General features: G+C 37.3%; 1 protein-coding gene across 5 annotated transcripts in view; it reads right to left on the reverse strand.

Annotated features, from left to right (window-relative positions):
- ME1 (malic enzyme 1) overlaps positions 1-24,318 on the reverse strand; it is a 252,844-nt gene that overhangs the window by 12,932 nt on the left and 215,594 nt on the right. For all 5 annotated transcript variants that reach the window (XM_070225215.1, XM_070225218.1, XM_070225214.1 and 2 more), the window contains 4 exons: positions 18,373-18,470; positions 16,210-16,323; positions 1,677-1,782; positions 154-296 (listed from right to left, as the gene is read on the reverse strand). In XM_070225215.1, coding sequence (XP_070081316.1) covers positions 154-296; positions 1,677-1,782; positions 16,210-16,323; positions 18,373-18,470 — 461 coding nt within the window. The remainder of the gene's footprint in view (positions 1-153; positions 297-1,676; positions 1,783-16,209; positions 16,324-18,372; positions 18,471-24,318) is intronic.

The raw sequence follows: 24,318 nt of genomic DNA on the forward strand, positions 1-24,318 counted from the left end.
AAATAGCTCTTATCCCTTCCGAACTGTTCACTTTTCTTCCCGTCTTGCTTGTGTAATTTTTTAAGGATAAGTGGTGAGCACCTTAGATACCCTAGGCTTCCCTAAAATGAATCAGAATTCAACGATAGAACATCAGTTATACTTCCGCTTTACCTGGGTTAGTTTATAGCACTGCTCTGCAGTACATTCTGCTTTGCTAGTTGGATTACTCAAAGCAAAAATAATAGGCCGTTCATTGAAGGCAGCCATATCTTTGAGAATTTGTTCTGAGAATGCACCACCAATTGCAGCAACTCCTAATGTAGAAATGAGAAACCAGTGAATAGGAATTGGTTCATTAATCCAAGGAGCCCACGTCCAAAAACTGATGAGACGTGTCAGGTCATTTTGTAATAAACCCTAAACAAAACATAGAACAGTTATATTAAAGTGACAAAATGAGACAAGTGTGTCAATGCCAACAATCTGTAGGGTTACAAATCCACAAGCACCTATTGAAAAATAACAGATATAACATTTGACTCATAATACATTGAGTTAGTGACCAATCACTGGGAATTTGATTGCAGGCATTTATATCAGTAAATTAAATGTGTCCAGTGTAAATTCTCTCTCTATAAACAATTCTATGAGTATATTTCAGTCTCTCAGGCTGTAAAGTAATTATGTTTTAGAAATCAGTGCTAACACTTAAGACAATGTCCAATTCAATTGTAAAACTGAAGGATGGCTCATTGAAAGAATTTTAACAGAAGAACAAAGCAATTAGCATAATGGAATAAAAAAATTAGAAATATTCCTGATAGAACATATTTTGTAAAAAACACCAAAAAAGGCTTACTATAGTTCCTGTCATGGAGTATTTGTTTTTGTTACGGTTATCACCATTATTCTCAATATTGTTATCTGTTTCACAAGAGCTTCTAGAAATGGAGTATGATACAAAGTAAGGGCTCACATTATATACACACAGAATAAGGGATGAAGTCTCATAATTTCCTCTGAGTTTTTTCAGCCACCTTAAGTTTGACCATATTAAACATCTTACTGCACACATGGAACGTGGAAGCTCCCGTGTTAAGTGCTGTGATGAATATGAGGATGTGTGAAATATGGTCCCCATCTCCAAGGGAGGTCTAGTTCAGCGTTTCTCAGCCTTGCCACTATTAACATTTTGGGTGGGATAATTCCTTGTTGTGGGGGCTTTCCCGCACATTGTAGGGTGTCGAGCAGCATCCTGAGCCTCTGCCCACTAGATGTCAGTAGCCTTCACCTCTCCGGCTCCCCAATCTCTGACAAACAAAAATGTCTCCAGATGTTGCCCAATGTTCCCTTGGGGGTCAAATAGCTCTCATTTGAGAACCATTGTCTATCTGCAATAATTAAGCCCGGAAACTACTGAATATGCCAGGTACTAATAGGTTGACAGAGGCAGCAGAGAGGGCCACTCACTTCATTTGGGATCAGTAAGATTAAGAAGACAGCACCGAACTGACAAATCTAGTTGTTTATGAGGCACTGTTGCTTCAGTGAATATGTACTTTTGTTTGTGAATTCTAAAGGTTAGAATTTCAAAAAACTAAATAATGTCTCAAAAATCAGTAGTAAGAAAACCAATTAGGCCAAAATGGGGTGGAGGTGGGGTTTACGGGAGAGAGGGAAAACAAGAAGTTTACCTATGAGGACGGTTGGTTTTATTTCTTGAACAATGGCTTCTAGGTTCTTCATTTCTTCATGTTCATGGGCAAATTCCTCTTTCTCTCGTGTTAGGGCAGCACGTCCCTAAGTAAAGCAAATGAGAAGAAACGATAAATCTGCCAAACATATGTGCATCAAAGAAATTTCAGAATATTACACATATTACCAGAATTTATGCATAACATTTTTATGTATTAGGTGTTACAATCTTTTCTCCAATTATCAAAGTATTATTTCATTCATTCTTTCAATAAATATTTATGTCTTAGACAATGCTCTAGGCTATGGGTATATAACAGTGAACAAATAAAGTCTTTCCCTTATTTATTATTTAATATTAAAAATCCTAATTCTACAGCCATTTGTGAGGAACTGGCATTAACAAACAGTAATGCAAAATGTCATGTAAATAAAGATACTGTTACTCAACATTATTTGTGCTAATATAGGAGTGTCCTAGAATGTGGAGTTGACTTTACCCGCAGCACTCCCAGTTGAAGAAGATGGACTGGATGCCAGATCTATATCATAGTTTGATTTTCTGAATAAGCGCTAGCTTTATATGTTTTTATTTTTAATGTTTTGATTATGAATCTGCCATATGTTATCTAGGAAACATCTAATTATAATATTCTAGCTGCAAATTTTTAAGATTTTTACTAAGCTTTGGGTGGTGAACATGATGTAATCTACACAGAAATAGAAAAAGGTAACAATGTACAGCTGAAATTTATATAATGTTATAAACCACTGTTACCGCAATAAAAAAAAGAATAACAAAAAACCCAATTTTGACTACATAATAAATCACTACCTAACTTTATAACGTCCTATATGACTCAGAAGTTGTTTTCACATATTTCACTTGATCCCCTCAACAACTCTGAGAAGTAGGGCAAGTATAATGAGTCATTTTGTATGACAAACCAGAGGCTCTCAGATGTTAAGTGACTTGCCCAAGGCAGGTACTTTCAGTAGAAACTCGGTTTTTCAATAACATAGCACATTACAGCCCTGGAGAAAAAGCTCAAATAGTATATGCCAGATTGTCTGCCAATTGATAATCCTGAAAATGCTTCAATTTTCTAGTTTTAAAAGGTTATTATAATTTTATTTATTTTTAAAAGTAATATACGAGTCAGCATCATGGTGACGTGAGACGCTCCCTTAGTCTCTCCCTTTCAATCTACGACTAGTAAAACACCCATAACTCAACAAAGGTTCCTCTGCCCAACACACCAGGACTCTGGAGAGATCCACACATCTGTACATCTGAAGGTGGGTGGACTGGAATACACAGAGAAGGCGGAACTGGGGGATCAGTGGAAGCAGCGCCCACGATCCCAGCCCCCTGCCATGGCAGCTAAGCCACAGTCCCAGGGAACTCGGTAGCAGCAGTAGAAGCAGCGCACATGACTCCAGCCTCCTGGCCGCAGTGGTACCTGTGGCCACAGGGAAGTGGGAAGCAGTGGCAATGGGCCCCACCACCCCATCCCTCCAGCCTCGGTGGCACTTGCAACTCTGGGTTCCCCTCCCCCCATGCACTACCCCAACAACCCCAGAGGTAGTGGAGGTGCCAGAGACCCCGACCCCTACTCCTGCTGTGGAGGTAGTGCCCCTGCCCCAGGCAACCGCAAACGTGGTGGAGGCACCTGTCATCCCAGTGCCCCTAACGGCAACACCAGCAACCACAGCAACACCAGCAGCTGCAAGGTACCACTGACCCCAGTGGCATAAGCAGCAATGAGGAGGGTACTGGCGACACCTCTGGTAGAGGCGATGGAGGGTGGAAAGTGCCATTTCTCAAATACAGCCAGAGGCAGCTCAGGTCAAAGAAACCAATACCTTGTGCTATAGCAGACACCTCTTGAAAACAAAACAAAGGACTCTAATTAACTATCTGTTGAATTGTTGGACTCAAAGTAAACAGAGCTGTACCTAAATAAGAAAGGTGTTCACTGCTTCAAATCCACTAGGAGAGGACCAACTCAGCAAGAACCATGAAAAACCACTGTAACATGATATCACACACACAAAAAAGACAACACTCCAGAAACCCAACTTCAAGTCATGAAAGATTGTGATCTAACTGATAAAGAATTCAAAATAACTGTCAGAAAGAAACTCAATGAGCTACAAGAAAGTTCAGAAACGCAGTTCAATGAGCTCATGAATAACATTAATGAGCAGAAGGAATACTTTATCAAAGACATTGAAACTCTAAAAAAGAATCAAAAAGAAATTCTGGTGCTGAACTCAATAAATGAGATGAACAACACAGTAGAGAGCACTGGAAATAGAGCAGACTATATAGAAAAGAGAATCAGTGAGCTGGAAGACAGAAATCTAGAAATGATTCATGTAAAAGAGAACTAAAATTTTTTAAAAAATGAAAAAACTCTATGAGAATTATTCGACTCCATTAGAAAAGGTAACATAAGGATAATGGGTATCCCAGAAGGAGAAGAGAGGAAGAAGCGGGCAGAGACCTTATTTAAAGACATAATAGTTGAGAATTTCCAAACCTGGGAAAGGAATGAGATATACAAGTCCTCAAAGCTAACAAAACACCTAATTATCTCAGCATAAAAAGACCTTCTCCAAGACACATTACATTAAAACTATCAAAAGTCAATTATAGAAAAAGATTTTTAAAGACAGCCAGGAAAAAAAAGACAGCAACCTTAAAAGAATCTCCCAATAGGCCGTCAGCAGATTTCTCAACAGAAACTACACAGGCATGGAGAGAGTGGACTGACATACTCAAAATAGAAAGATAGAAACTGTCAGCCAAGAATATTCTACCTAGCAAAGTTATGCTTCAGATATGAAGGAGAAATAAAGGCTTTCCCAGACAAAGAAAAGCTGAGGGAGTTCATCACCACAGACCTGCCCTACAAAAAAAATGTTGAAAGGAGCTCTCCTACCTGAAACAAAAAGGCAAAAGTACATATATTAGAGCCAACAGCTTCCTAAGAACAGAATTCACCATTAGTCATTTCTGGGTTCTAAAAGGTTATTATCTTACCTTTTTTTCCTCACACATCAAAACATACTACATCTAAGACACTGTGAAAAACAATCTTATTAACACTAACTCGAAAAGACACCTGCACCCCATGTTCACTGCAGCATTATTTACAACCGTCAAGACATGGAAACAACCCTGTCTTGGATGGGCCCTGAAGGTATTATGCTAAGTAAAATAAGTCATACAGAGAAAGGCAAATACCATATGATCTCACTTATATATGAAATCTGAAAAACAAACCAAAAAACTGAACCCACAGATACAGAGAACAGACTGGTGGTTGCCAAAGGTGGAGGGTGGAGGCTGAGAAAAATGGGTGCAGGGGGTCAAAAGGTACAACCTTCCAGGCATAAAATAAATATCCTGGGGATGTAATGTTCAACATGTTGACTGTAGTTAAGAATACTGTATTGTATATTTCAAAGTTTCTAAGAGAGTAGATTTAAAAATTCTCATCACAAGAAAAAAATTTTGTAACTATGTGTGGTGGCAGATGTTAACTAGAGTTATTATAGCAAATATTTGGCAATATACACAAACATCAAATCATTATGCTATATACCTGAAACTAATATAATGTTATACATCAGTTATAACTCAATTTAAAAAAATCTCAATTAATTCATTCAGAATCAAACTTTAAGCTTGCTGTTTCATATTCAGTTCAGGAGAGACTATTCTAGTCTCTAGTAATATTAGGTTGAATATTGTCAGTCCATACTCTTGTTCATCATGTTATTAAAGAAAAAAATTAGTCAATCATATAAATTCATTTTCCACTTTTATCAGGAAGCAGCAAATTGTTCAATAAAACCTATCTACTATAGCCTCTTTAGAATTAGTCACAGATCTAACTGGACTGATTCTGTGAGTAAAGACTAAACATTCTTAAACAGTTCTTTTGTATTTATAAGATTTTAAAAAATTGCCTGTAATAATATAAAAAAAAACTATGACAACACTGAAATCTTTACAATTCTCACTAAATTGGGGTGGGGAGGGCTACCAGGTGCTCCCATCCTCACCTCTCTTGGCTTCACAGCTGGGAAATTTATTTGATTTACATATCTCAATCATAGAGATTAATTAAGCATCATCTTAACATGTAAAACGTGGCTAGGCTTAATGATAATTTATCAGTTGCAAATAAGAAAATACAGGTATTTGGCGTGTCACAGAATCCCCGCAAATATTTTGAGAATTCAGATTTTGACTTAAGCCCCAATTTGTCATCATCCCTTTCCTGTGTTATTGTTTTTCGCAATGTAACTTCACAGTTCCTCTCACAAAAAGCAGGGTATACTTTCCTACCCGCTGTCTTTGGATTTGAGCAAGTGGCTTGGCTTTGGTTAATAAAATGTGAGCTGAAATGAGAGTGAGCCAGTCCCAGGCTTAGGCCTTAAGAGGAACTGGTGCTTCCACTTGCTCTCTCATGCCTTGGCCATTTGCTTGAGAAGTGCATAACCTGGCTAGTCGGCTGGTCCAAGGAGGATGAGAGCCTTGTGAAGCTGACCTGGACCCAACCTGTAGCTCACAGCCACCCAGCCAACATCATCAGGGCTACCCCATCTGACCCACAGGTGTGTGAGAAATACATACTTATTGTTGTATGCCACTGAGATTGTGTGGCTTTTTTTTTTTTTTTGAGGAAGATTAGCCCTGAGCTAATATCTGCCGCCAATCCTCCTCTTTTTGCTGAGGAAGACTGGCCCTGAGCTAACATCCATGCTCATCTTCCTCCATTTTATGTGTGGGATGCCTGCCACAGCATGGCTTGATAATCAGTGCATAGGTCCACACCCAGGATCCAAACTGGCGAACCCTGGGCTGCCAAAGAGGAGTGCCTGAACTTAACCACTATGCCACTGGGCCAGCCCCAGGATTATGTGGCTTTTGATAACAAAGCAATAGCTGACTGATACAGGGGAGGACTTTAATTTTGATTATATATTCCCCCATTTCTTTCTGCTCAGTGTACCTCCTATCTGTTGCTTGGGAATAAAAGATTACTTTCCCTGAAATGATTTGATGAAAAGAATGCTCTTTCAATCCATCTGCTACCTCATCAACCTTATTCCTGCTGAGTTATTTGGCAAAAAAAAAATCTTGCCTTGTTAGAAAGATGAGAGAAATTTTGGTCATGGATAGGAATAAGAATTTGGAACCATTTGACAGTTACATTATTTAATTATCTAAATTATTTATGAACTATTTCTGGAAGTAGTATAAGCTAAAATTCATGACTCTTGATTCTCACAACAATGAAATTTCTAGGATGGGTACTAAACAAAGTTGTGGCTTGGGGAGACATATTTCCTGGGAATAATAACTTTCAGCTTCTAATATTCTAAACTAAACATGACATAGTTTTGACTTGTTGCTTTTTCCCAGAAACGCATATAGTCAAATCGAAGCATAAGGCAAGAAATTAGACTAACATCTCTGTGAGGCCCTGTATGGCAAATACCGGGATTTCAAATGGCTTCTAGCATAAGCTTCTATACACTAGGCCTCAAGACTCTCTCACAGCTGGAGTTTCTGCTTTAAACATAGCACTCACCAGGCTGATGCCTCTACAGGATCTTGAAGGAGAAATGCCCATCATGAAGTGGTGGCCATCTGGAGTGAGATGAGACTAAGACTACCTTCTGGCCAAAAGGATGGAGTGGAAGTGCTATGTGCAACTTCAGGGCTGTATCTTTAAAAAGGAAGGAGGCACAGTCCCCCAGTCCATTCCCCGCCCCCTCTCCCCAGCTGGCTGGGAGATAGTGAGAACTAGAAAGCTTCTCTGCACCCAGAGATGGATGGTGGACACAGCCTGAGTCTCTGGTCTGCCTCCCTCTACACTGCTAGATGACAAAGAAATAAATTTTATCTTGTTTAGGTCACCATGTTTTTTGCGACAGCAGTTTAACCTAAAATCTAACTAATACGTATGGGTTTACACTAGTAGCCTTTTCATTTTAGATATCTGAAAATAGCACAGACACAATCAGGAGGAGACTTTGTCTTAACAAGCCCTTATCTTCCAGGATGGCCAGTGACCAAACCATCAAAACCAAGAAAAAGTGTTTATACCATTTTTAAAGATTAGTGGTAATACAAATTCTAGCATTTTCTATATTTAAACACTTATTTTTTATTTCCAATTAAAGTCCTGCTTACTGCAATTTAAACAATTTATTTTTGTTCATCTTTGTACCATTGCCCTTAAATAATCTTTAGTATATTTGAAAACAGACACTGAATCACATCTCTTTTCCCAGGTGAGGAACCCCAATGCTCTTAATCTGTTCTAATTGGACCCATCTTTCTTCCCAATAATCAATGAGACTCTGAACTCTCAGATGCTCTCGTCACACTTTAAATACCACAGAACTGAAATTTGTACTCCATCAAAGGAATAACCAATGTGAATATGGTCAAGGAATTACCGTACTTCCTAGATCTTGCTTTCAATGTTATAGTAATGCAGTCTAGTGTGTTTTCTTCTTTAATAACAGTAAAATACTATAATTAATCTTTACCCGTGGTTTACTTTGAAATAGAAAGCAGAAACCTCACTAAAAGAATTGTAAGAGAGAAGAACATTAAGATTTTTAGGATTATTAACAGAATAGGAATAGGAAATTCTAAAAATATTTTTAGGAGGAAAATATGCCACTGATTTGTTTATTTAAAAAAATGCCTGGGCTCACCAAACAATAAGATCGCACGCAATCCTTGGTAAAACAGCATGGTGCACCGCATGAAACAGAGGAATCAGTCGCTCACAGTGAAGGCTGGCTGAAAGCATCTGGGTGTTCCCAGTGTGTGAAAACAACTAGTTCTTGACCACTCGACCACTGACAAACAGCATGACAATGAAAGTAGATCCAAACTGTCTTTGGTCTATGTTTTAAAATACATTTACGTATGATCTCCGTAAGAATGGAAATCTATTCATTTTCATTAGATTACCAAGCCAAGAAGTAGCCTCCCACATGAAAAAACAAAACTAGCATAAGAGTGAAAGTCTTAGAAATTATTTTACTAGGCGGTGAAGCAACCAAATTCAACCTGGCACAACATGAATTGTACTGTGGCTTCAAGTAGCACGTAGACAAGAAAAGAGGGTCTAGTCCGTGTATATTGAATGTGGACCTACAAATCCATAATGTGGAATGAATTTAAAAGATGTTGAATAATCTCAAAGTGAGAGACATGATCCCCATTTTCTTAATTCAACGATTCAAAATATTTTCCTGAGTGTAGTATACCCGATTATCCCAAAAAGTAAATTTAAAAAATTTTAAATGCATTTTATAATGTTGTCCCTGCAACCGTTGATTGCTGATAATATATCATTAGTTTGTGATAAATTTTGTTGGCTAGGGACATGAATAAATAACTAATAGCAGAATGCATTCTAATAGGTAACAGCAAATAAATTTGTTACATCTGAAAACTTTTAATGATATTCAAAAAGTAAAGAAAAGCTTCCCAATTAAACACAGAAAATGCCATCCACAAATGCTAGAGACAGAAAATGGGACTGAAGCTTGCATAGCAGAGTCTTTAGGCTCTTGATCTTGGGCAAGTCCTTTGATACTTCCATGGATGTTGGTTTCTCTACCTAGAAAATCATTTGGATTGGTGACGATGACAGATGTGATGAACCAGATCTGTACTTTCCAAAGCTAACTGAGCACCAGACTCATCTGAGGAAAAACAGATTTCAGATATTCTAGTTTAATTCCAGGATGAGGCCCTGGAATCTGTGCACACACACACACACACATATACATATTTTTTTTTTGGTAAGGAAGATTGGCCCTGAGCTAACATCCATTGCCAATCCTCCCCTTTTTGCTTGAGGAAAATTAGCCCCGAGCTAACATCTGTGCCAATCTTCCTCTATTTTGTATGTGGGATGCTGCCACAGCATGACTTGATGAGCGGTGTGCAGGTCCATGCCCGGGATCTGAACCCACAAACCCCAGGCCACCAAAGCGGAGCCTGTAGAACTTCACCACTATGCCAGCAGGCCAGCCCTTGTGTGTATTTTTTTTTAAAGCTTCCCAGGTGATTAGCGTGATTAGCCAGTTTGGAGAGTCACTGCACTAAATGATTTATCAGATCTCTATCAGAAGCATTTTAAAGAATAAGTTGCATATTTTCCGAAATAGTATAAAATGATGAGTTTTAAAGAAAGAAAGCTACAGAATAATGTAAGTCAGCAATCACAGGTTTCTAATACTGCTTTTCTGGCTGACAACCTAAGATATAATGAAAAATATTTAATGTGGTTTAAGCCTCCTAAGTTTCCTGGAATGAGAAGCAAATCGTAAAGAAGATAGATAAACACCGCATGAAAGGAAAAGATGTATGCTTTTATCATGAACGTCTTACTTTATTAATCATAGTAACAGCACTGGCAGCTCCCAGCCACTGAAGCCAGAACTTGGCCAGAAGACATCTGTCTAGTAAGAGGCATAAATTACCCAGTCTCACCCCCAAAGGCTGGATTCTTGGTGGTGACTTAGGAACGCAGAGAAAATACTGAAAGAAGGCCAGGAATCACGAAAATGGTAATACTAGCCTTACTGAAGGGCTCTATTTGCCAAAAACAAAGAACCAAAAGACAAACATACAGATCTCCAAAGTATTTTCTACACCATTTTCAAAGCTGATGTGATGGTCTGGTTCAGATTTAAAAACTATTGGAATGTGACCTTCTCCAGATCTGGTAATATTAAGGCAACTGCCTTTACCTTTGGACTTCTATTTTCTGGACCAATGGCTCATTTTTCTCCTTTTTTCAAAATCTAATTTGGAGTCCATGCTCTTTATGCAAATCACTTCAGTTGGATACGGACATAGAAGATTTCTTTCCCCTTCATTCTCCGTTTTCAGGATTCCTCACTAGATGCTTTTTGCCCTCTTTGGGCAAAGTGCTCGTGGGCACTTCTTATCTCAGAAATCCCTAATTCTATGGTGTTTCTTTTTTTTAAGAGTCTCTAATTACACCAAATGTTTATGGATAGCTGGGAATTTCTTTTGAATGTTATTATTTCTTTAATCTCCCCTCCCCCCTTTATTTTGTGCCGATGGTTAGTACAGGATAGAAGACACAACCATTCCAAATTACTACCTTTTTCAAAAAGCACATATGGGGGCCAGCCCCGTGGCCGAGTGGTTAAGTTCACGTGCTCTGCTTCGGCAGCCCAGGGTTTCGCCGGTTCAGATCCTGGGCATGGACATGGCACCACTTGTCAGGCCATGCTGAAGTGGCATCCCACATACCACAACTAGAAGGACCCACAACTAAAATACACAACTATGTACTGGGGGAACTTGTGTAGAAAAAGCAGAAGAAAAAAAAAAAGAAAGGAAGATTGGCAACAGTTGTTAGCTCAGGTGCCAATCTTTAAAAAGAAAAAAGCACATATGTTCTGATGGGGTGGGGAGAATAAGAGGCAAACATTGTCAAGATTTTGGTTAGCATTCCATGACCCAGAATAGGTATAAAAAATTAATTATAGATTGCCACTGATACATATGTACCCCTTCCCACACACAGGCACTAGAAGAACTCTTCCACAAGTGTCTACCCTGAATCCATTCCTGCTTGGACAGCCTGCCCCACGTACGGGTCTGTTTTGGTTATGTCATTAGTTCCTCAGAGTTGAATCTGGCCCCTCTCCGGATCAGCAGACAGGGCCTTCTTAGGGCACCATCAGTGACATTTCACTGCAACACTTGCAGTGCCGGTGTGTGCACTTGTTAAAGAGCCAGAACTGCGTTTCACCGTCTCAGGGCAGATTAACAGAAGAGAAACGACGCAACAAAAGTATTTTCCATGTTGAGAATAACAAGGGGTGCAGAATGGCCGTAATTTAAGATAACAGGTGGTTAACTCCATCGACATTTAATTTTGTATTATTAAAAATCAATATCTGTAATTTTCTGTCTAAAAGACTCGTGTATATAATCTTTTGCCTCTGCTCTTTTTAATACCTACTTATACGTTGGTCATACTCTATAGAAAACGGACAAGAGGGAGAAAAAAATCAAGTCAGATACTTTTCACCAAGCTTCAGAGTCTCTTAGGAGCTAGAATTTTTGTTTAAACCACAGTGTATTAAATGTATTAACCATCATTCAAGGTGCTGATAGTATCACTGGCTGAAATTCTGATAAATCCAGAGGAAAGGAGAACTTTTTCTGTACAGCACAGTTTCAAGTCCTTGACCTAAAGATTAAGCTCTCAGGAAGGAAATAACTGTAGCGTCAAAGTACCCTTACAATGTATAAAACACCTTTATTCACTATCTCTTTGTACAGGAACCAAAAACATTTAACTATAAAGCAAATGATAATAATAATAATAATTGAAAATAGAACAAAATGAAACTAAAATCAAAACAAAATTCTATAGACTCACTCTGGGTTAAATGAAGCCTATCCTTCATAAACTCTATTAACACCCTACTTTTATTTTAAGTTTTATGTCTTAGCATTAATTTGGCATATAAGTGAAAGCCGAAATGCATTTATTTAAGGAGTAGATTAAGTCTGGATTGGTTTGTTTTGTGGCTTCTTGTCCTCCTTGAAAATGCTTCAAATTATCACTGTGAAATACAAAGACTAGTCAGGCTGGCAATGCTCCTTTTTCATCCCTTCTTTACTGTACTTATTTTCCCTCTAATTTTTATTTTGGAAGGATTTCTTTTAAACCAAGTATCAGCTTGTTTACATTAAAATGTGTTAATTAGTTGGCTAAATAGATATGTCAATTATTTCTTGCTATAAAATACTAAACTAAGATATTTGAATGTTACCAGTGATCAAACGATTAATTTCAATAAACCTTACTGATATTGATGAATTATTTAAGATACTGCATAAACTCATTCCATTGCACATATGGATATAACAGAAATGATGGCAAATGCTACAGATGTGATGTTGAAAATGAAAACAGAAAACATGTTAGAATAATAATTATCTAGTCTGATGATATAACTCCATAAATGAGCTAACCTCATGGTTTACTTTTTAGGTTTTGGTTTTATGTCTTTAAAGAGTGAAGGAGTTTGGCTAATGATTTTTATTTAAAACTTTACATATTGTAAATACTTTTTACATACTGTAAACAATTACAAGTTAACAAAATTAAAAAATGATTTTTATTGGTTCTCAAGAGAGGCTTAAAGTACTAACGATAAGGGATAATGAACACAAAAAAACTCATGTAAATTTGAAATCAAGATTATACTAATTTACTAGTTATTCTAAGATTTATTAGCTCTGAGACAAAAGTCAACATAATAATTTTGACTTTTTAAAACTACGAAAGAAAAAGTGGTTAATTGAAGCTGCATATGTTTCTTTTATATGAAATAATGCACAAGCTATTAAATATGTAACAACCTTTTAACATGTAACTTTATCTTGGCAAGCGGAATACATGCAGTTCTTTACTTTGGCGAGAAAAGACATGAAGTAAGAGTGACTGATTAGTTCTAGGCAACAACTTCACAGTTACTCCAAGTATTGTAATCCACGGAATTTGGAGGCTCAGTCCAGCAAGTCAATGTTAACATTACTTGAGATGCTAAAACCTATACATTTTATATGAAGATTTCACATAAAAATGTCATTAGAAATCACAAAAGAAAACCACAATCATAGACCTGAACTTTTTTGGATCTTGAATGTATTACACCCCTAAGTACAGCACAAATTGTGTAGCTTTTTCCACGGCTCCAGCTATTTCCTTGCTGGTGATTCCCAAGTCTCTACCTCCAGGAGCCCAGACCCTTATCCTGAGCATCAGTCTTGTGTCTCCAACTGCCAAGGGGACATCTCTATCTGAGGTCTCCAGTGGCACCGGCGCCTTAAACTTGCTATTATGTCCAAAACCGATCTCATCATCTTGCCCTTAAACTGGATATCCTTTATTCCTTTTCTACATGAACGGCTGCATCACTTATCTAGACACCCAAGGAGTCCTGCCAGACTCCCTCCTCTGCTCTACCCTACTCCTCCTCCATATTTAATCGGTCACTATGTGTGCCAATCCTATTTCCTAAACATCTGCGGAATCTAACTTCTTTCACTCACCCGCATAGTCACTGCTTTATTTCAGGCCCAATATTATCTGAATTACTGCAACAGCTTTGTAACTATTTCCTTCTCTCAGTTTCACCTCACTTCAATCACCCTCCACAATGCCATCAGAGTGACAAGAGACAAATCTCCTCTGCCTAAGTTTCTTCAGTTGCTCGTTTTCAGGAATTAGGGCCTTTGTCACCTGTCATCTGCTCCTTTCAAACCTAATCCTTAAATATCTCTTCTACCAAAATATTTTCTTTTGCAAATGCTGTTCTTCTGCCTGGAAGGCCACTCACTGATTAATTCATTTATTAACAAAATACTTATTGTCAATTATGTACTAGCTGTGCAGGGCTTTGAAGATATAAACAGACGAAAGACGTGATCCTTAACTTCACTCAGGATCTCACAGTGAACGTGCCATTCTACTTCTCTGGTTTCAGTGTTGAACAGAAGTTTAAGATGTCCATGGAGACTCCAGATAAACTCCTAACTCTTCCTTTCAAACTCAGCTAAAGAGACACCTTGTCTCGAAAGCTTCCTCAGCATTCCCATTACTCTCTTTAGTGCAGTTGGGGGCACCATCTCCTGTGGGCCCCTGACACCAAGGTCGTATTTCTATAACATTTTCTTGTAGAATTATAACTCTTGGCTTGTTTGAGTTTTTCCCACTAGGCTGTGAGTCTCCTGAGATCAAGCGCCTTCTTGGGTCCCCAGATCCATAGTACAATGCCTGACCCACAGGCAACCTCATCCAGGAAACATTCTTATTTCAGGACCACAATATGTGTCGTGTGGCTACGATGTACAACTTTTTATAGTTATGTTGATTTTTCAAAGCAATAGCCATTTTTAAGCCAAGATTTTAAACTTTTATGGTTTTTAACATATTATAAACAATTACATTGCAAGTTAATAAAACTGATAAAATTATTATTATTTAGTTCTCAGGATATGTTGTAAAAGTACTTTCTGTCTTGTTTCACTGTTTTATAGATACTCATTTACTACAAAAAGTTATGCATATACTTTTTCTTCATTTAAAGCAAAATTTGTCTACACTAATTTAAAGAAACAAACATTTTTCTATCTCCAAAGGAACACAATTACTAAGGAGAATTTGCGATATTGAGAAAAGCACTAAAAGTTATATGCTTTAAAGTAATATGTATTTAATGCATTCCTTCTCGGATTTTGATATGCAACTCAATTCTTTAAACAAAATAATTACATACAATATGGTGTTTTCCTTTTTTTCATCTAACATTATATTATTAATCGTTTAATGTTATTCCTAGTTTTTGAAAACAACTCTAAGCCTGTATATTATACTCATGTGGCTATCCCACAGTTTATTTCACAATTATCCTTTACTTAGGTAAGTATAACATATCACTATTACAACTAACGCATGATAAAACATATCACTGTTGTAAATAATGCTGTGATAACATCCTCAAACATGCAACATTGTACACATCTCTACCTCTACAGGATAGAATCTTAGAATGGAAACTATTGCATCAGAAGCACAAATTTCTAAAGGCTCTGGATACACATAAAACAGTTTTCCAGAAAATTTGTACACATTCACATTTGTTTCTGTATTAAATTCCTGCTTATCACTAGTTATTTTTTTCACTGCTTATCACTGGTTATTTTTAAAATTTAAATTTAAAATTTAAAAAGATTTTAAAATCTTCATGTAGAAAGAGGATTTACATGTATTTTTTCTAGCAGTGTAAGGAAGCGTGATTGATGTGCACAGATGGTAAAAGTAAAAATGATGCCTCATAACTGTGTAGCAAGATGGCCACCCACCTAGTTTTATTTAGTTCTCCCAAAAACCCTATGAAGCAGATAATATTATCTCTACTAGACCTGGGAAATAACCTCAAGTCAGTCAACACTGAAACAGCCCATTTAAGCCCTTCTCAGGAATTCCCACTCAAACCCTCAAGTATTTGGTTGAGAGAAAGTAGCAGGTGAAAGAGTAGCTATTTCATTCTTTTTCCTCCTTTCTTTCTAGCTGGTGTGCAATTTGCCAGATAGCCCTTAATAAAAGGAAGTACACCTCGGGGTTTCATCTGTATCAGTAGCAAATTGCCTCCCTTGGAAACTAAGCTAATTCACGTGGACTGGCAGCCTACAGAGCTGGAAGGAGCCTACTCACATCACAGATGGATTCTATAGCTGAGGCAGTTTTCTCCTTTCTTCAGAAGAGTATCACTCTTGCTGTAATGACATGGTCATTCATGTATAACAGCTGCTCCTTTAACACAGTGCTGGGGCTTGGTGAGTGGAAACAGCAGTAGTCTTTGAGATGGGCATCTAGAATGGCATATTTATTTTTATTTTGATTAAAAATGACAAATTCTTACCTTAACTATTAATCCTTTTGAATCAACCAACCATATCTTTGTTATCGCTTTCTCCTTTGGTAAGCCTTCTTTTTCCATGGCCATAACAATCAGGTGTGCAATCCCTAAGGCAGCCTGAGAAACAGGTTATGAAAACAAAAGTGTTTAAAGTTGTTCCACATAATATCTTATCAAGAGTTACATTTCACCCCATTTTGTCTTTGTTAAAGAAAGTACAGAACAGCTCTGTTTATTGACCTAAAGAGGTATATTTATTCATTTATACTGGGAGCAAAGTATTTTTGTCACGTTTGGGTTAAGCTAAATGACAATTAATTGCTCTCCCTATTACAACAGAACCATTATTATGTGGCTTGTTATTTAGGCACAGATAAAACAGTGATATCTTTGATTGTCAGTATCTTTAATCCTGTTAATACAATTAAGATTCTCTCCAACAAGAAGATATTGAATTTAAAATAACGAACTGGTCAACCTTGCTTGTTGAGCTGTATTGTTTATTGTTGGGTTCAAGCTCCTCTGGTTGAATTTGAAGAATGAAGCCTGGTCACTTGGATGGGAACTTGACCAATTAGGCAATAGAAGGAGACACATAAAATCTGTGTTCCCAAGCATTTACTTACTCTCTTCAATTGGACAAAGAAAGTACTGTGAAATTTCTTGCAAGATTAAAGGAATCAACCTCTGTAATATTTGATAAACTTTGTGATAATCTGTGAAATTTCCAAAACCTTTTCAGGACAAACAAGTGCCAGTTTTAAACTATCCAACCATGAACACCTCTGCCCGCGGAGTATCAAGAGCTGGCCTGTGCCGTTCATCAAAACCATTTGGAAATTCAAAGAAGATGTTTACTAAAATTAAGGACAGCATGCAACAATCCGCAGAAATAAAAAAACTGAAATTTTAATGAGCTGGAATTTAGCATTAATTTTTATTTCCATGTGAAAATGAATTTATGATTTACATTCTGAATGCTTTCACATGTTTATATCTTGTCATTGAAGTTCTAGCTTCGTGTATTTTACTTTGCTTTAAAAACAGGTAAAGTCAAAACCAACACAACATACACAGTTTCTACCAGTGTGATACATTTATTCATAATTATATTAAATTTGAAAATTTAAAGCTTCTTAAAATATATATAGCCACAAAGTATTTCTCCATTTATTACATTTTATAATTCTAAACAAACTTTGGCAGTTTTCTCACAAGAAGCTCACACTCACATGACATTTTAATTTCTATTTTGGGGTGAATTATTATTATTGGAGTCTAGTTTTCTTCTTTCAAATGATTAACTTATAGAAAAAGATAAAACAGCATAATTTTATCTTGTCATCTTCTTCTAAAACTTTTAAATGTTTTGGGTTTTTTGCATGTGAACAGTTATAATGCACAATAAATGTTCAAAATATTTTTTTCTTAAAAACATGTATATAGTTATATATGTGCATATTGAATTGTGAATCAAATTAAGACAACTTTTGTATGTGACACGGGAGGATACTAAAAGTTAGCATCAGATATAATAGCTTAAATATTTAAAGGCTTTTTTTTTTTTTTTTGAGGAAGATTAGCCCTGAGCTAACATCTGCTGCCAATCTTCCTCTTTTTGCTGAGGAAGACTGGCCCTGAGCTAACATCTATGCCCATCTTCCTCTACTTTATATGTGGGACGCCTACCACAGCATGGCTTGCTAAGCAGTGCCATGTCTGCACCGGGGATCTGAACCGGCGAACCCCCAGGCCACTGAAGTGGAACGTGCGCACTTAACCACCACGCCACCGGGCTGGCCCCTAAAGCCTTTCATACATAATCACACATTTTAAAACTTTTTGTTCCTGCATGGCACTTTAAATATGCAAAAACCCATGGCACCATTTGATAATCATACAAATTTAGAACTGTGAAAAATACGTCTATACCTATACCATACTAAAGTCTCCTAGGAAAAATTAATATGCCTCAACAGTTATTGGAATCTGGTTTTCTTCTTTCAAATGATTAACTTATAGAAAAAAGCAAAATTTTCAATAAAACCTACATTTGCAACATACTAAAAATTTGAAAGACTATCTGAAACTTCAAATTAATGAAAAATTAAAATGAATTCTATGTCCGTCAGTTTAGGAGACCATAAGTGATATACAGACAGGTACCTCTCCAGCTCCTTGGAACAGTATCGTTTGATCAGACAGTGTGTTCTTGGTTATTCGAAGAGCTGCAAGGATGCCGGCGACGGCAACGGATGCTGTTCCTAAAACAAGCAACAAATACCCTTGAGTCACTCTCAGAAGGGTCCTGCGGAATTCTAAGCCTCAGATCTTTATTCACATCTTGAAATCATCACACAACAGGTTATCTGCTACAGAAGGGAATGTGCAGTTGTCAGATCCATGGCTGCGCATGAGGTGAAATTCTCAGGCTACATACATCAATATTTTAAGATGGCAACCTACTGCTGTTCTTGAAAACTTTCCAAAAGGAAGGTCCCATGTCCTGATTTGGTGATGCAATGAATAAGAGCATGAGCCCTTGCTTTGCTCCCTGTGCCTGGCATAGTAAAAACCTTTCCTCTTCCACTCAAGACTCTGTTCTCGTTATTTGGATTGGCGTCGGGTTCAGAGACCGAACTTTCGGTTAGACTACCTGAGCACAAAATAGAAGGATTGATGTGAGAGGTCCAGGACCTCAGATAGCAAGATATACTATGCAGAAAAAGCATGTGCGAAGACATGGAGGCAGGGATGACTGTTAAAAATGAGAGATTGCACATATAATTTAGTTTCCCCTCCCTCCAACAAACTCTACTAAAATACTAGAAAGGAAATTAAAAAAAAAAATCAAAGAGACCAGGAGATGAGGATAGCAACAAAATTTTGGAAGCTGGAAGGGAGATGGGCAAATGGCAACTGACTTCATAAACGCAAGAAAGCTGAGCTGTTAGCCAGCCACAAGGAATGCTAAGAAGCAATCAGACTGACACAGCAAAACTCTCAAAAGGCCTGGGCATAGGTAAGCGGGGATGGAGAAGAGGCTGAAAAACAGGAGGCTGGTCAGAAATCTGTTAAGTAATTAGAACCCAGATCCATTTCCCTCTCCTTCTACCAGAGAGCTGACCCTCCCACACTCGGGAGGTTTAGAAAAAAACTAGAGGTTTATTTTCTAGAGAGGGTCTCTGGACTGTAAGACACCAGAGATAATTGGGTGCAAGGGTGCCATACTGAAAAACAAGAAGATTAAATGAAAGTTTACATATTCAACATGGAAACCCCCAATCTTCTCCTACTTGGCTCAAACAACACTGGCAGAAAGCTAATATCAGGAGAGAGAGTGGGAAAATCTCTTCTGTGGAATCTGAACACTGTAAGAGAAAAGAACCAGAGACCAAGGAGGATTCCTTGAGGAAATGGCTCAAGTAGGTCACTTTACAGAAGAGACCTGGAAAACAAGCTCCATTTGTAGGCCGAGCCTCTCAAAACGTAAATGGAGAGAGAACACAGAACGCATGAAACGGCAGGTATTCCAGTGCTGCTGAAGCAAACACAACTTACTGGAATGCAAACTGATATGAGGCTGGAGAAGTGCTGGGAGGAGATCGGTAGGGCCTGCTACTACATCCTAACAGTAACTATGCACCTATAATAATCTATATGTAAGATCTATAAACATAATTTATTATAGGTAACAGATGGTTGCTGAAAGATTCTAAACTCAGAGAGCACTGGGGTGAACAGATTTCAGAGTTTTGAGGCTGGGGGTATGTAGACAAATTAGGTCACTGCAATCATCGAGGAGAGAGGATGTTGAACAATCTAAGAAAGAAGTAAGTTGAGAAAGAGGAAATATTTAAGAGATAAAAATCAACAGGTCTTAGGGATTAAATACATAGAACGGGTGAGAAAAAGTCAAGAATAATTGTAAGTTTTCAAACTAGGAAAAAGTTTGCAAGGCAAATCTGAGTTCAGTTTTGAGCTTTCTGAGCTTGTGCTTCCTGTAAATGTTTTTCAGGGGGCAATGTCAGCAAGGTAATTAGATACACAGGTCTGGAACTCAGCATAGAAATCTAGGTCAGAGATAAAAGATCTAGAATTTGAAAACCTGTAGTTGTATTTAGGTCATGTGGATTGATAACATTGTTCAGAATGAGTGGCTAAAGCAGTGAACCCAAAAGAAGATAGACATTTAAGGAGCAGAAGGCAGAAAAACATGATATAGGGAAGATAACTGAGAAAAAATGGTCACGGAGGCAGAAGGCAAGAGAGTATACGGTGTCATGGAAACAAAGGGAGGAAGTAGTGAAAAACAGAGAAGAAAGGTCAATCGAGAAACAGAATTAAAAATTACTAATGGATCTGGCAGTTACATTACTCGTGAGCTTTCAGAGAGCTATTTTAGTTACACAAGTTAGGGCTGAGGCTGGAGGGGAGTGTGCTGAGGAAGAAAGAAAAGACAAAGAACACAGAGAGCAAGTATGGAGCACTCGTTAGGAAAGCCTAGATAAGAAAAGAAAGAATGAAGTGGAGATGGAGACGGGGTAGGAGGGAAACAGGGCTGACAAAAACATTTTATTTTTATATTTTTAAGGGAGGAATGACAGGGGCTGCTGGAGGAAGGAAAGTAGGATGGAGGCAACTATTTTTTTTTTTTAAAGATTTTATTTTTTTCCTTTTTCTCTCCAAAGCCCCCTGGTACATAGTTGTGTATTCTTCGTTGTGGGTCCTTCTAGTTGTGGCATGTGGGACTCTGCCTCAGCGTGGGTTGATGAGCAGTGCCAGGTCCGCGCCCAGGATTCGAACCAACGAAACACTGGGCCGCCTGCAGCGGAGCACGCGAACGTAACCACTCGGCAACGGGGCCAGCCCCGGAGGCAACTATTTTAAGAATTACAGCAATTTAAACATGGTTATAGGCTAATGGGAAGAAGGCAGCAGAGAGAAAGAGGTTGAAGACACAGGAGAAGAAGCTGTTCTAACTCTGATGACCTTTTACAAACTGGTTGGGTGTCATCATTAGTAAAGCAAAGCGATGTTTCAAAAATTCTTAGGTTAGATTCTTTTGTAATAAGAATATTTAACAAAGCATTCCTGCATTGTATTTCATGTGCTGCTTTTTCCAATAAATATTTGATGAAACAAATTCTAATATAACAAAATAGTCTAAATAGTTTCTTGCATTTTAGTATAAAGATATCTGGAATGCACTGGAATAGCAATTATGGAATCTACACATAGGACAAAGTGCTTTGGAATATCAATTATGTCAAATCAAGTGAGTATTAACTTAGAAAAATCTACAAGTAAGACGAAAGAGTAAGTGTAGTCAGAATACTATTTTCTTTTTTCCTCTGTATAACTTATCTGTGCATTACAGTTATATCTAATATTTTGTCATAGAAGTGGTATCAAATAAGTTGTAACATGATGAAGAATGCCACTTACAAGAGATGATAGCAAATCCCAAATTACAACATAAACTAACAACAATATCACTTTGAAAAGAATGCTAATAGAAGCAGAAGGCTTTCGGTATTAAGTAAACTGGGTAATGAAAGAGTATACTTTAGCTATTCTTGTGTTGAGGCTCAACAACTCAGTTTGCTGTCTTTACACTTGAAAAATTTCATCACAAATCATGCCTATTGTAGAAAATGCATGAAACAGTTAAAATCCAGACAGACTAAAAAAAAATCACTGATAATGCCACTGTCTAGGTATAATCATTTTCAATATTCTGATGTATAGTCTTACAAATTTTTTCTGTACTTCTATTCAAATTCGAGAAAATTTTAATTCAGAAAAAAATTCATGCCATGCTTACCATTTCAACATACTTTTTATCACTTAAAATATCTTGTGACTATCTCTTACATGTCAATAATATATTTTAAAATATTTTGCATAGTTATAATATTCCATAGTATGGATATATGACAGTTTATTTAAGCAGACCTCTATTTTTGGATATTTAAAGGGCTCTTGATTTTTTGCTATTAGAAATAACATTAGAGGGGCTGGCCTGGTGGTGCAGCGGTTAAGTTCACACATTCCGCTTTGGCGGCCTGGGGTTCACTGGTTTGGATCCCAGGTGCAGACCTATGCACTGTTTATCAAGCCATGCTGTGGCAGGCATCCCACACATAAAATAGAGGAAGATGGGCATAGATGTTAGCTCAAGGCCAATCTTCCTCAGCAAAACAAGAAGAGGATTGGTAGCAGATGTTAGCTCGGGACTAATCTTCCTCAAAAATAAATAAATAAATAATAACATTACAATAACTATCCTTATCTGAGAAACATTTTTGCAAAAAAGATACACAAATAGCCAACAGGTATATGAGAAGAAGCTCAACATCACTAATCATCACAGAAATGTGAATGAAAACCACAATGAGATTATCACCTCACACCTGTTGGAATGACTATTGTCAAAAAGAGAAGAACAAGGCTTGGCGAGGATGTAGAGAAAGGGAACACTTGTGCACTGCTGGTGGGAATGTAAATTGGTGCAGCCCCTATGAAAAACAGTATGGCGGCTCCTCAAAAAATTAAGAATAGAACTACCCATATGATTCAGCAATTCCACTTCTGGGCATTTATCCAAAGGAAATGAAATCACTAATTCAAAAATATATATCTGCACCCCCATGTTCACTGCAGTATTATTCACAATAGTCAAGACATGGATACAACCTAAGTGTCCATGGAAAAAACGTGTTATACATATATACACAATATATATACACACACACACACACACAATGTGTATATGATGTATATATATACACAATGGTATATATATCTATATATAGCTACATATATCTATATACATACAGATGTATATACACACACACACAATGTGTATATGGTGTGTATATATATATACACAATGGAATATATATATATCTATATATAGCTACATATATCTATATAAATATATACAGATATATATATATATACACACACACACACAATGGAATATTATTCATCCACAAAAAAGAAAGAAATCCTACCATTTGTAACAATAGGGATGGACCTTGAGGGCATTATGCTAAGTGAAATAAATCAAACACAGAAAGACAAATACCGTACGATCTCACCTATTTGTGGAATGTAAAACAGAAACAAAAAACTCAACTCATAGATATAGAGAACAGATTAGTGACTGCCAGAGGAGGGGGCTGGGGAGTGGGGAGAATGAAGGAAGGCAGTCAAAAGGTACAAAACTTCCAGTTACAACATAAATAAGTCTTGGGGATGTAATGTACAGCATGGTAACTATAGTTAATACTGTACAGTATATTTGAAAGGTGGTAAAAGAGTAAATCTTAAAAGTTCTTATCACAAGAAGAAGAACTTGTAACTATGTGTGGTGATGGATGTTAACTAGAGTTATGGTGATCATTTTGCAATATATACATATTTCAAATTATTATGCTACACGCATAAAACTAATACAATATTATATGTCAATTACATCTCAATTTTAAAAGTCAATAAATAAATATCCTTATACATTTCTTTTGTACCCCTTTATTTGCTCAGGATAAATGTCTAAAAATAGAATTATTCAATCAAAGATCTGAATGTTTCTAAAGTTTTTGACACATATTGTCTCCCCAAGAGTGGTACCAATTTACATTTTTATATTTCCACCATCACTGTATGAGAGTGCACATTTTCTTAAAATATCATTAATAGTTGGGATTATCATAAAATCTTCGCCAGCTTGATAGGGCAAATCAGTTTCTCACTTGTTTAATATGCTTTTTAAAACATAGTGGTGTGGTTACGGACCAGCCCAGTGGTGCAGCGGTTAAGTTCGCATCTTCCACTTCTTGGCGGCCCGGGGTTCACCGATTTGGATCCCGGGTGCTGCCATGGCACCACTTGGCAAAAGCCATGCTGTGGTAGGTGTCCCACATATAAAGTAGAGGAAGATGGGGATGGATGTTGGCTCAGGGCCAGTCTTCCTCAGCAAAAAGAGGAGGACTGGCAGTAGTTAGCTCAGGGCTAATCTTCCTCAAAAATAAATAAATAAATAAATAAATAAAACATAGTGGTGTGGTTAAACTTTAAAACTTGTTTTCTGGCCAATGGTATTCC

Source organism: Equus caballus, chromosome 10, assembly GCF_041296265.1.
Source record: "Equus caballus isolate H_3958 breed thoroughbred chromosome 10, TB-T2T, whole genome shotgun sequence".
NCBI classification, from domain to species: domain Eukaryota; kingdom Metazoa; phylum Chordata; class Mammalia; order Perissodactyla; family Equidae; genus Equus; species Equus caballus.